General features: G+C 30.1%; 3 protein-coding genes across 3 annotated transcripts; 2 read left to right on the forward strand and 1 right to left on the reverse strand.

Annotated features, from left to right (window-relative positions):
- Window positions 1–97: 97 nt before the first annotated feature.
- Window positions 98–1,981, forward strand: LOC108869770. Its single transcript, XM_018654623.2, has one exon. It carries the CDS (start codon window positions 678–680, stop codon window positions 1,089–1,091), a length of 414 nt encoding a protein of 137 aa, XP_018510139.1. The 5' UTR covers window positions 98–677; the 3' UTR covers window positions 1,092–1,981.
- A 480-nt stretch (window positions 1,982–2,461) lies between these two features.
- On the forward strand, window positions 2,462–4,373 carry LOC103842847 (auxin-responsive protein SAUR41-like). The gene has a single exon (XM_009119513.3). It carries the CDS (start codon window positions 3,847–3,849, stop codon window positions 4,285–4,287), a length of 441 nt encoding a protein of 146 aa, XP_009117761.1. The 5' UTR covers window positions 2,462–3,846; the 3' UTR covers window positions 4,288–4,373.
- Window positions 4,374–8,961: 4,588 nt separating this feature from the next.
- On the reverse strand, window positions 8,962–11,485 carry LOC103842848. The gene is made up of 2 exons (XM_009119514.3): window positions 9,804–11,485; window positions 8,962–9,648 (listed from the first exon to the last, which is right to left on the reverse strand). The coding sequence occupies exons 1-2, from the start codon at window positions 10,014–10,016 to the stop codon at window positions 9,133–9,135; spliced, it is 729 nt and encodes a 242-aa protein (XP_009117762.1). The 5' UTR covers window positions 10,017–11,485; the 3' UTR covers window positions 8,962–9,132.
- Window positions 11,486–14,478: the final 2,993 nt, after the last annotated feature.

Consider the following 14,478-nt stretch of genomic DNA (forward strand, 5'->3'; position numbering starts at 1 on the left):
ATCTACGTATGTCCAATTTCCTTAAATGTACAAAACTCGACCGGGTTTTTGCCGGTTTGCATTAAATATTTAAACGGTTAAAATATAAAATCGGAGCCTACTTGTCAGATTGATCTATCTTGTCGTCTGGTGAAACCCACAATCATAAAGCCTACTAATCTCCTTTATTTCCTGGTAAGTGGTAACCAACCAAACCGTACTATATACTAATATACCAAACCGATGAGACAACAAGTATCGGTTAATATAGCTGGGTAACTCAGGGAACCAAGTTTACAAAAATAAAAACTCAGGGAACCAGGGACTCTATAAATAATTAAATATGTTTAACGGTTCAAAAAACGGTTTAACGGTTTAGGATTTTGTTGGTTTTCAAATTTTAGAAGATTGGTGTCCAACTATCCATATTAAAAACGGGTATAACCCGGTTTATCTAGCAGCTATCGTGTTGGCCTACAAGGCTTTTAGCATTCACTGCCAGGGGCGTCCCTGAGATGTTGGGGGCCTAAAACAATTTAGTAAGAGTTTTATAAATTTTTTTTTTTTACAAATTTAGGGGCCCCTTCTTATGTAAATTTTTTAAAAAAATTTGGGGGCCCTAAGCCGGTGTTTCAGTCCGCTGTGCCCAGGACCGCCCCTGTTCACTGCATGTCTGGACCAGAGTGGTTTCTTCGAGTATGTCTGTGTGCGTATACACAGATACACGTACACGGAATTACATACACACATGTCTAGTATATATACACACATCTCGATGCAAAGAAAAACATCACCATCTTCTGATCAGTTATCTTTTGCTACTCGAAATAGACCCAAAAAAAATGTATTGTCTCCAAGTTGCAGCTTATCACTTGTTCTTCAACGCATCCCGATTTTGTTATCTTCTTGCTCTGCTTATCTTTGTTTTTCTCAGATTATTTTATATTTTCCTTGATAGATCAGTTGTTAATCTCGTCGGCGACTCCGGAACGGCGGCGTTTCTGGCTATTACTGATACAAAACAAGTTTATGGAGGGTTGAATGTAACTTTCTCTGGTATTTTCGTAGGATCTCTAATCCAAGATATTGCTACTAATGTTAATGTTTTCTAGCTAATGTTTTTTCGAGGACATGTCTTCTCGTTATGTATTATTCATGCACTTGCATATATGTATAACGATGAATTCCTAGTCTTGATCTCTATAGTTCATTATTTTATTATAAACCTTTAGTTTAATCCATTCTTTTATGAGTATAATTTTTCAGTTTGACTGCATGTTGTAGCGTAGTACTAGTAGCTATACCGTCGTGTCTATTAAGTCCGCTTCTAATTGCGTTAGTTTGAGGACGGAACATAGATTTAATTGGGTTCGATAGAGTCACTAAATACAGTATTCATATTGATTAGTTCACGGCGGGCAGATACAATAATATAGTATAATGCTTTTAGTTTATATATCATCGTTTACTAAGTATAATTAGCTTATACAATAAAAAATGAACACGGAAGTGACGGCTCCGTTCAAAAATATTGGGCCCTTGATCTTTTCAGACGCCCAAAGTAAATTAAATTATTTCGGGCCCAACCGACAGGCCTCGCTGTTTATCATTCTTTTTTTTTTGTTAATAAAGGCAGATTTTAAGATATTTGTCCCTTGTAAATAAAACTGTATGTTCGATGTAGTACAAAAAAAAAACTGTCTGCTCGATACGAGATTGCTCCATAGTCCGTACGGAAGTAAGGAAAAAGGAGGACAGGCAGAGAGTTGGTGGGTCACACTCTGACTGTATGTATAAATGACCGTACAACCTAACCCACCTGCCACTCTTTAATACCTTTAATGACACGTCACTGAAATAGGTATTATATTATTTGATTTAGATTTTAGGAGTAAACTTGTATTTTCCATTTCGCTCTTTCAATTGAACCCATCCACTAGAGAAATCGATTATTTTGTGCGTATGGACATATAAACAATATAGAAATTGTTGGAAAAAAAAACAATATACAAATAGTTGAAAATTCGTAAATGACAAATATATATAGCTACTAGGATCGTTAAACATGTCCTTTTAGTTTGTTTTGTTTTTTTCTGTAAACATGCCGTTTAGTTAATGTAGCATTTAATTAAAGAACAAAACAGGACGCAAAGGGACAGGAGTGCCGTGGACAACTTGTCTAGTGACTCCGAATTTGGATGTTGTTCTGTTTCATATATAAATGTTTGATTACGCCTCGATGTTTTTATATGATTGTACCTATTTGAGTTTTATTTTTTAAGAAGAAGTTGTATGTTTGATACATGCGAATAACGTTTACCAGACAAGAATTGGTATTGTATATCTAGATGAACAATATGAGTATGAAATGTTGAGGAACATCAATGAATTTGTCGGCAAAGCAAAATATAAAATAAAAATTTTAAATTATAAATAAAATAAAATGTTTAACAGGAAAAAATCCTGAAAATTCAAATAATCGACAAAAACGAAGAGCTGTTTTCTGGATCCAAATTTCAATTATGTACTATTGTCTTTGACGTTTTGGTCTATTTGTAATAGTAGTATTTAAGAACGTTGGACATAAACTACCCGCGGAGTTTTCGTCCAACCATCTTTAATCTATTTGCCGATTTACTTTTTAAAACAAACAAAGCCCCGAATTTAAAAATTTTCATTATTATTACACTAAACCACCAACCTCATAAATGAAGGGTTCAAAACATTTCATATTTCTTTCAACTCTGACATGATGATGTAAGGAGAACTTGCTACTCATACTCAATTTTGATGCTCTAAATTTCAGTAGCTCAAATGTCTAATCTAATTAGTAGTATTAATAATATACATAACGACGTAATATTATTAATATGTTCAAAAGTGATAAAGACTTTTTTTCATCTAAAACATAACGATTCTGTGACAAATTTTATATAAGCAAATATAAATATAGTTTTAACAAGTAATTTTAACTATTCCACAAAAAAACTACATTAAGTCAAAACCTATTTTATATAATAATGAACGAATTGAATCAATTTATATTACTTTGGAAATCTTTCTTTAAATTTTTTTGATTAAATATAGAAGTTATATCATTTGAACAGTAAATATTGTAAAAGCAATAACCAGTTATTTAGTTAAATGGTAGACCAAAAAAAAATCACAAAAATAGCATTTTATATCATACTAGCTAGCAACAGACACAGTAAACCAGTAACATGCTTTTTAAGTTTCCACAACAAGTAATAATGGTTACTCTCTTGACTTTGTATGGTTTTAATGTTTATATAGTTTAAATTTTACCAATCTTTATATTTATATGATTTGATTTTGAGGTAGTGTTTATCAAAAGAAAAGGATGTAGTTAACCTTTTTAAAAAATTAGAAAATATTCTAAATTTATAACAAAATTAATAAATACTAATGCTACAAATTATAGTTCTAAAGGCTTAACCATAGAACTATCAATATCATCCCCCTCAAAAAATAACCATCCGGCTTATTTTTGACTAAGATGTTTTAGATCATCTGCAGCGTTATCGACTAGTTCAATTATGCTGAAAAAGGTAATGGATATTTGTAAGAGTACGCATATATGAAGCTTTAAAATGTAAATAAATTAATACATAAGTTTAACTTATCAGTAAACAAAACATAATATTAATAGTATTATTTTTCTGCAAGTTAAATTTTGGGTTGTACCTGGCAAGTACTGCCTATGTACTCTCACAGTTATGCTTTCGTCATCATCTTTCCATGTCTTTTCTCTCTATATATAACCCCTCTTTTCTAGTTTTCTTACACTCTCTCTCTCTCTGGTTTTGAACTTTATCGCTCTTCAAACCGTCGGAGAAAACAATAAAGATGAAACATCTAATCCGCCGCCTCTCTCGCGTCGCCGACTTAGCCTCCGAGTTCTCCTTCCGCCGATCCATCTCCTCCTCCTTACACATCCGCCGCGGTCACCATCGTCTCCACATGCAACCGCCATGGTCCATTTGTCAGGCTAGACGAGTCAACACCGTCCCCGCCGGTCACGTACCCGTCTACGTCGGCGAAGAGATGGAGAGGTTCGTGGTGAGCGCTGAGCTCCTGAACCATCCGGTCTTCGTGGGACTGCTCAACAGATCCGCTCAGGAGTACGGCTACGCTCAGAAAGGAGTCCTCCACATCCCCTGCCACGTCATCGTTTTCGAGCGCGTGGTGGAAACGCTCCGGTCGGGTTACAACGAGCCCGGGGAGATGCAGGAGCTCGTCGCGTCGTTGCTCTCAGGCGATGAGCTGTTACCTGGAACTACAGAGTAGCTCTGATAAGAATCCAAACGGCAAACTATGCTTTTCCTCAGATTATGTAAATAACTAAATATATACAAATTTTTATTTTTCTTTTATTTCTTAGAGTATTGAGATTCTTCTAGTGTTGTCAACATCTGTCTTAGCTGTGATCGAGAAACTGAATTTTCGATAAAACCGAACCGAGACTGAAACTGCAGAAATAAAAGAATACATGAAAAAAAAAAAAGAAGAGAAAACCAAAGAAACGTGGGTTCCCATACGTTTCACCGTTTGGTTTAACAAACTCAATTATACTAAATTGCACGTTTCGGGTTATACATAAGTGTCATAAGCGTATAACCTTTACCAAGAAACGTAAGATTTCAGACATTTACGACGGTAAACTTGGAATCCGAAATCTTGAGTTCAACTTTGCACTTATCAAACAAATTAAGTAGGAACATTCAACTCTTAAACGTTTGGTCTAGTGAGTAAGCTTGCATGTTTTGTTTTGTATTTTTCGAAAATCTGTTAATAAAGTATAGACGAAAAATAATACTGCGACACCATAGTATATCGGTTTTTAAAAAATTGTTGTACATGCAGTAGTACCTTCGAGGACACCCGACAAGAAGAAAGAGTAGAAACAACAGGTGTTTCTTTTGTAACAGAAGAGTATATAAATGCTTTTTGGATGTTTTATGTAATTCGTAGTGTTGTAAACACATTGTTGCTATCGGAATTTATATTCATGTATGGAAAAATATATAGAAAAGTCGTTGAAAATAAAATAATATCAGAAGTAAAAAGTCAATTCAAACCTCGTATAACAACTGGAGCAATAAGAACAGTTTTAGAAAGCATCGTTAGATTTTGATTACATGGATCAGAATTGCACGGTGTGTGACATTTTCTATTTTTTGGGCATTGTGTGGTGTTGGACTATTTGCCGGAAAATTGAGATGTATACTTTTTCATTTTTATATCCATAAATCAGCAAGATTTCATTGACGTGTTAATCAACATTGGTTTGAAGGAAGGTTGAGTTGGCAAATTTTATTGCACATGTGTTTCTTTATTTCGTATGATGATTGGGAAATTTAATTAAGAGTTAACGAGTTCGCATGAAGTAAAATATACTATAAATTACCGCTGGCATTCTTATAACCAGTATATCAACTATTGTATATAGATTCACTGAATACTCAAAATAATAATTTATACTACTGCGAGCTTATATATCATTTTTATATATGGGTGTATAAACTATGAAGCACCAGCAAGGTTACAACAGTGGAGAAGTTAAAACCGCTTTGACAGATAACAACAGATTGAAGACGCATAAATAAATATAAACTGATGGACTTTTGTCAGTAGAAAACACACAGAAAAAGCAACGTGTTGGGCTTGGGGCGCCTATGAAGATAATCCGAAAATTTAGATGGGTCACAATTACTTCGTAAGCTAATGTCAGAGATATATAAAAAGAGCAACGTCATGTGAGCTAAATTCTGAATAGGGATTTTGCCCGAATATGGTTAACAAGAAAGTTATTCTAAGTTTCCATTTTTAGAAACATAAATATGTAACTAGTGAACTTTCACCATATGATGCGAAAGAAACCTGTTGTAATAATAAAAAATAATACTAAAACGAGTGTCCCTGATCTATATAGCAGTGTTTTGAGGCTTAAAAGCTGAGCCACCAATGACATAGCTCGATGCCTATGTTTGCTATTGCTAAGTTATTTGAACTTGGACAACGGCCAAGTAGCATCCGAGTTTGACAAAGGCAGCAGATGAATTATATAGCATCCATAATCTTTGAGTAATTTATTTGCTAATCATTCCCTTTTTGGAACGGTACTAGGTCGAACTAATTAACACATTCGAAGTTTCAGTAGGTAATTAAGAATCGCAACCTAACTGATAACTTTCAAGAAATTTATAAAGCGGATATGATGTTAATATTACGCCTTAAAGTTGAGGAAATTGGGACAGTTGATTAAGTAAAATCATATTCTCTTCAATTCTCCTAAGAGGGAGGCTGCATTTTACTTTTGACTCGTAATGCAATTGTTCCTTAAGGATACAACAATAAACTAACTCAACAACAATGTTGTTAAGACACTAGTTGACAACTTGGTATTTAATTTATGAGAAGTCAGTATCCAATTAATCAAAAAGAACTGCTTATTTGGTTTAGATATTGCTGTGGTCTAGTGTTTCGAAAAAATGTTGCTGGCTCAATAAATACATTGGAGTTTTTAATAATTCGATAAAGACAAATACCAACCAAAACGTATAAACACCGTATTCCTTCCGGAATGTGTTAAATGAAATAGTTACTATACGAGATATCTACCGTACGTCCCTACTCAAAGTAATAAAGTAGTTGCTTATATAATTTCTTACGATCTACTTTATGAATACATTTATTTTCAGAATATGACTTAGTTTTTTTTTTTTTTGCTAAAAAGAATATGACTTAGTTTCTCATAGACTTCTCCAATGTAATGAAGATAAATATTTGAAAAACGACTCTCGTCACAAATAAAAACGGAATGAAATAAATGTATTTATATGTATGTGTGTGTGACTGTGTGTGCATGCATGAACATGCATCGTTTGCCTATGGAATGAAGCAAAATAAGGTCAGCGAAACTTTAATGACTCGTCGTTCCACTTAAATTCGCATTTATTCGTCAGTTACGCCTGCAGTAAACGCGTCATACTCCACTTTAACTTCTTCATTGGAAACAAAATACACTAATTAAAAAAGTAGAAATAGTACGGCGTATTAATTAATTATCGTAAATCATATGGTTTCCTTATAGTTATTAATCCAGCACCAAGAAGTGTACCTGATATTTTAATAATCGGTTGCGATGAACTAAAAGAAGTAAACGTATACATCTTCAACTAACTTCGAACTAACATATGACTTTGGGCCTTTCCTTTGACAAAAATAAACACTTAATTTAATAACCTCTACGTTTATTAAAGATGCGGAATAAGCAGGAGTAGAGTTATGCAACAAATATTATCATAATATGAGTGCAGCTAGATTAAATATAATTAAACATACTAGATTTTTTAACCGCGCTACGCGCGGATAAGATATTATATGTATTTATCAATTCTAAAAAAATAATGTATAATATTATATTACATTATTTAAAGAATATAAAATAAGACTACATAACATAAATATATTTTTAAAATTTTCTTTGTGGAAATCATTTTTTTGTTTGATTGTTGTACTTGATTCACATATTTGCATAGATATTTGTGATAGATAAATAACTATATTTTTATTATCAGTAAATAAAATATTTATTATATAATATAAAAAAATGAAATTATTTATTTTTTAAACAAACTTGTCTCATGTTGGGGACTCAGTTATAGATATATCATATTCGAAGGATACATTTTTACAGTTATCAATCTTCTTAACAGTCAAGAAACAAATCTGAATATCAAAACAATATCTCATACGATCTCTTTGTGGAATAAATGCTCTGAAGAAATTAAATTTGGGCATAAAAAAGACTGGAAATAGATGTGCAAATGTGTTATCCAAGTCAGCTTTACAAAATATTATTCATAGTTTATATATCATTTATGTCCATCCTATTTTTTTGTCCATCATTTCTTAAACATCTTGAAATAACTAATGCTAATTAATAATAAACTTTTGGCTGGCAAAAATAAAAATCAAATTTGTCTAATTATCGCTTAAATATTTTATTAATATTGTCTTAGAAGCTTTCAAGTGATATTATAGTTTAATTTTTATTTATTTTTTAGTTAATTTTTAAATTTCTATGTATTTAAGATTTTTCTCCATATTAAGCTACTATTTCTTTCACAGAATTGATATATATATATATATATATATATATATATATATATATATCATAAAAATTACCATCAAATCAGTTTTACTTATTTATTCTTTTATTTTTAATGAAAATACACTTTTTAAATAATTTAATTTAAAATAAAATTATATATCAATTTATTGTTTCTAACAATTTGATTGATTTAATTAATTTGTTTTGGTGGATAACTTAAAACGTTTTCATATAAATCGGGGAAAGCAAGCTTATGTTGTTATATATTTATTTGTGTAAATAGAATCTATATATAATGCTAGTGTAATAAAGAAAGAACATTATTTTTTGTAACTCCAAAAAGATACATTATTACAATTTGAAATTAATCAAAATTGAATAAAATAGTAATTAAATATTTGTAACTCTAATTGTTTTTTATCTTATTTAGTTGGATTCTCATGAAAAGAACTCTATGATTTTTCATATTTGTCAATGTTCTCACACATTCAAAGAATATATTAGCTTAGTCACTTACTTTTTTTTTTTACAAAACAGAGTATCGTAGTCTTGAAAGTTTAATTCATATTATTGTAATTGTACATAAGAGTTTGTGATTACATACTTAGTGATTCTTGTATATGTGTTCAAGAAAGTCTCAATTGCTTAGTGGTAACTGTCCTATATTTATGTCATACTAACCCGGGTTCGATCCTTTCTTTCGCTTTGTTTTTTCATTTTTTTCGAAAAAATAAATGAGATGACGTGGCAACTTCGGGTTCTCTGATTGGTTGATTTTTCTATCCTACGTGGACATCCTCTCTACTCCTCATATAACCCTTTTAATATAGTATAGATTGACCAAATAATCGATTTAACATGATGTCAAAATAATAAAAAATCGATTTAACATTTTGGTACCTCTTTAGAGTGACTTAAACAAGATAAACAAAGCAATTTTATTAACACCCATTATTTTCAGTTAAACCCCTGATTTACCTATGATTTACAGAACTTGAATCTACGATATAAAAATATCAAATAGATATGTTGAGATCAATTTTAGTTTTTTTCATGGCTGCCAAAGGAACAAACGAGTTACACCTAGGGCACTTCGGATTGTTCTTCATCACCAATACATACGATAAGCACCCTGGACATCCAACCGCCACCGGAGACGACGCTTCTGCGGTTAGATCGCAAACGCCATCTTCTGGCGATTTGCGTTTCTTTATCATCTCGGATGATTCTTTCCCCACCCTCTCCAGAGCTGACTTCACCTTGTCGAGTGTGCAAACACTCTGGAAACTCGAACTCGACGATGGTAAAGAGAGAGAAGAAGAAGAAGAAGGTGGTGATGAAGAAGGGAGTAGCTTCAATTCAAGACTTGCGTCGTCGAAGAGACTTAACAATGGTCTTTCCGGAGGCTTACTTGAAACCGGTGGATAATTTAAATCTTGAAACCTTGGAACAGTTTGGTTGAATTGGTCTGAACGACGGAGATGAGTAGAGGAGCTCGTTGAGTTGCATTGTTGAAGATACACTTTCCCTGACTGTCATAAAAAACCATTAAATATCAGATTAATTGTTACAATTTACAAACAACTACAACACAAACATTCAATGTTTTAAACTTTCCACACATCTATTTGAAACGTTCAGAGAGCATTAAATAAAAACAAATTATAGAGAAAGCAAAGCAACGAACCTTCAAGTCGAGACGCTTTTCCCAGCCGTTGGGGACTTTCAGGTCAAGATCAAGCTCCAGATCATGATCGTCTCCTCCACAACCGGCGCTTCCGAGGAGATCACGAGTCATTAGCGCCACCGATGATCCCGGTCCGGAGGAATCCTTTGCCGTCATGCGATCGTCGTTGTACCTACCTAGTATCCGTACGATATAGCTTACGTCAGCAGTCATAGCAGAAAGCAGAGACAGACAGAGAGAGAGAGAGTTATGGGGACTGTAGGCAGAGAGAGAGTTATGGGGATGGAGACAACATCTAAGACGAAGGAAAAAAGAGTCTCGAGTTAACGTGGCCAGTTATAGCAAATTTAAAGCCAGTCACTTTATTTCATTTATTCTTAGAAAATACCCATACTAATAATACTACTTAGTATGATGGTGTAAGTTATGATTTTATTTGCATGACAATTTATTTACGTTATGCAAATAATTTTGTTTGTTTTCACCGTGAAAGATCCAACTTGATGTATAATTAACAACTTGGAGTTACGAACAAATTCATGCATAAGCATGCACGGCTAGGTACTGGTAACCATGTACCAAAGCAACAGTAATGCTCTTGGACAGTTAGCGATTTTAATATTTTATGATGATCTACATTAAAGTATGTTTATTGCAGGTTTTTTAAAATGAAGTTTATATCGTAATATAAGATATGGTTTCTTAATTTTTAATTAAAAAAACTAAGAGATGTCTTTTATGTCTCTTATTTAAGAAACGTCTTTTAATTTTTTTAGTTAAAAATTAAGAAATCATATTTTATTTTATGATAAAAACATCAACCTAAGAAATCTGTAATAAACATGTTCTCCTGTATTTTACCTCCCAGTACAACTAAATGGATAAATAAATAGATTATGGAGGGAGAAATTCAAGGAGGAAGGAAACACAAAGTGTAATAAATGCGAAGAAAAACGCATTTATGTGCATGGAAACTCCACGTAGATTCAGCTTCTCTGATTTACATATTTACCCCCTTTGTTCCTTCTCACTTATCATATTTCCAAGTCCAAAATTTGAAATTTCACACTTAATCAATTAACTACGCATTGATGAGTAGACATCGGAGTATATGTTTAATGCAGTTTCGTCTTCTGCTGTATTGGGCACGTCAAAAATATTTAATGAAGTAGGTATTGCTATGAATGTAGTACTGAGATTAAACCAGCATTGGTATTATGATCAATTCTATTGGTTAAAGTATTTATTCCTGCGAGTTTCGAAAATCTTATTACAAGCAGATATACTTATTTTTAAAGGCAAATAACACAACTGTATCTTTGAAATATTTATCTCCATTATCGGCTTTACGGTCCTACCTATATTCTTTTTGTTGCTGAATACCAATTTTCGGCTATGGTTAATTGATCGTACAAGACAAAACAGGAAAATATATAAATGTTATTTTAATACTGAGTAAATATACCATTTAGTTTATATTATAGAGTGCAAGAATTTAAGTTTTAAGGATTAATATATACTGTATTTTTTTGGGTCTAGTCGTTTATAGTATGTTTTAAAATTGTAGGGTTTAATTATCAGAAATTTAGGGTTTAAATTTGGATTTCAATTTCAATTTATATTATTTTGTTAAGTTTTAAATTTAACTTTTTCGCTATTGTGATATAGTCAAAATCAGCAGTATATATATATACTAGGGATTAACCCGGGCTACGCCCGGGATTTTTATTATTTTTCTAATTTAAGTTGTTAAATTATTTATATTTAAGGTATGATATATATTTATATAAATGTTAAGATGCATGTCATAATTAAAATTTATTTTTAAATTTTAACACGTTAAATTAACATATTTTTTACTATTTAAATATCTTTTTTGTAATTTTGTTGGCTATCTAGTTATCATATTTAGCAAAACTATCCGTTGAGTGTTGAAATAAATGTTTTAGATATTTAATTAATCTGTAGAGTATTTTCGGATCGACCACATGCTCAACAATCGATCCATCCGTAAAAAATGGTCGATCTCCTTGGCCAGGTAAGTACAATTTTAGCAAAAATATCTTTGATTTTCAAATATTAAGTATATAACTATTCTTTTGAATATTGTTTTTTTTTTAATTGTATTTTTTGATTAAATTATTGTATTATAATGTTTATGTAAATATTTTTTGATGTTTGAATTTGTGTTGTTCGTATACTTAACCTAGATGATATTGATGTTTAACAATTTATTGTTTTCTGGATATAGAAAATAATGATATATCAAAACATATCTAATACTTGTTAAATGATAGTATAATGTAAATTACTTCCATTATTTGAAAATAACCATTTGTTGTTTTTATTTTTGTTTTTAATCAGAAATTATTTTTATTTAAAAACATCATTCGTATATAATATAATAGTTTAAGTTTGGAAGATTAATCTATATATATAAATTTATGTATATTTAAAAAAAAAATATTTAAGATATTATATATTGAGTAACTGAATAAAAGCTGAATTTCTTATCTTGAAAATCAAATATTTATAGTTTTGTCTTCATGTTATACTCACCAATCCATAATTGATATTTATAACTTAGTATGTTTTTTAAAAAACTTAGTTTTAAGTAATAAATAAATTTAATAAATAAAATTTATCCCCTATAATGTGCTGTAAACTATATTTAAAAACTATCTAAAATTATATTTTAAGCATAATATTACTATTATTTAATTTAAGTTATTTTAAGCATAATATATGCTAAACCATCTTAAATTATATTTACAATAGGACCATCCTAAACCGGTTAATAAACCAAAAATAATACTAAACCAACATGAACCAATACCTGATTCGGCGATGAAGGAAGTGTTTCGGGATAAACGCTTGAATGGTTATTAACTGTAATGGTTTGATCATGAAAGAGTTAGTATGAATATTAACAATAAAATTATGGATTAGATTAATTTAAATTTGTAAGAATATCTTTGAGTCTAAGAAAAGCAATTCAATTCCCATGAATAATTTTGGCTTTTGGAAGTTGCGGGTTTTCCAACAATGAATCCACCTAACAAAAAGTTTGTTGTTATAAAAAATCTCCTTCAAGGTCATTAAAGGTTTTTGGGACGGCAAGATTTGATGGTGGAACCATTTTTTTGCTCGAGTGCTATGAAGTTTTTTTGATAGTGTGAGGTTGATGTTGATAAAATAATGAGTTTTATAGAGACTTTCTTGATGTAAAACTATATTTTTTTTGTTTAATGTGGTATTTTCATTTTTACATAATTTACTACCATTTTAAGATAGATGTCCATTTTATTTAATGTACTCTTTCCATTTTTTTGAAAACTGTGCAATTACTTATTATTGTATATATAATTCATATATTTATATATTTATAATATTTACTTATTATTTATTTTTCTATATATTTTGTATTTCTCTTTCATATATTTTATATTTTGTTAATATCTATATTTTATATTTTAAGATATATGTTTAAATTTTAATGTATTTTTCCATTTTTAATGTAAAACGGCAATGTTTAATAGAAGAACTGGACAAATTGTCAAATAGTTATATTTATGTTTTTTTCTTTTTTTATAAAATGGTAATGTTACATTATGGAGATAAACCGTTTTTTTTTTTGTGAAAAATGTTAATCTTACATATGTTTAATGTTGTTTTTCCATTTTTTATGTTGTATGTTTACATATTATTTTTAAAAATGTAAAATAGTAATCTTACATATGTTTAATGTAGTATTTCCATTTTTATGTTGTATGTTTACATATATTTATTATTTTCGAAATTATATATAATTTTTTTTGAATTTTTTTATAAAACGGTAATGTTACGTTATGGAGATAAGCCGTATGTTTAATGTAGTTTTTTCATTTTTTATGCTGTATGTTTAAATATTATTTATAATTTTCGAAAATTAGTAATATTAAAATGTAAAACTATATTTTATGCCACGTGTCATCTTTCGGAAGAAGTTTTTTTTGCTTATGTGGACGCTCTATGGAGCCTCAAGGTTATATAGCAAATTACATGAGTTCATGGGTGTATCTACGCCAATTACTCTATATTTAATGTAGTATTTCTATTTTTTATGTTGTATGTTTACATATATTTATTATTTTTTTTATAAAACGGTAGTATTACATTATGGAATTAAGCCGTCTTTTTTTTTTAAAGTGAAAAATGGTAATTTTACATATGTTCAATGTAGTTTTTCTATTTTTTATGTTGTATGTTTCATATTATTTATAATTTTTGAAAATTGGTAATATTAAAATGTAAAACTATATTTTATGCCACGTGTCATCTTTCGGGAGAATTTTTTTCGCTGATATGGACGCTCTATGGAACCTCAAAAGGTCCCTTTTATTGGTATTACATTATGGAATTAAGCCGTCTTTTTTTTAAAGTGAAAAATGGTAATTTTACATATGTTCAATGTAGTTTTTCTATTTTTTATGTTGTATGTTTCATATTATTTATAATTTTTGAAAATTAGTAATATTAAAATGTAAAACTATATTTTATGCAGTATTACATTATGGAATTAAGCCGTCTTTTTTTTTAAAGTGAAAAATGGTAATTTTACATATGTTCAATGTAGTTTTTCTATTTTTTATGTTGTATGTTTCATATTATTTATAATTTTTGAAAATTAGTAATA

The sequence above is a fragment of the Brassica rapa genome, chromosome A09, assembly GCF_000309985.2.
Source record: "Brassica rapa cultivar Chiifu-401-42 chromosome A09, CAAS_Brap_v3.01, whole genome shotgun sequence".
In the NCBI taxonomy this organism is placed as follows: Eukaryota; Viridiplantae; Streptophyta; class Magnoliopsida; order Brassicales; family Brassicaceae; genus Brassica; species Brassica rapa.

Excerpts from the sequence above, each read along its gene's own strand:
- LOC103842847 (XM_009119513.3), top strand. The coding sequence starts at position 3,847 with ATGAAACATCTAATCCGCCGCCTCTCTCGCGTCGCCGACTTAGCCTCC.
- LOC108869770 (XM_018654623.2), top strand. The coding sequence starts at position 678 with ATGTCTGTGTGCGTATACACAGATACACGTACACGGAATTACATACAC.
- LOC103842848 (XM_009119514.3), bottom strand. The coding sequence starts at position 10,016 with ATGACTGCTGACGTAAGCTATATCGTACGGATACTAGGTAGGTACAAC. Across the intron at positions 9,649-9,803 it reads AAAAGCGTCTCGACTTGAAG|TCAGGGAAAGTGTATCTTCA; the intron begins GTTCGTTGCTTT and ends TTTTTATGACAG.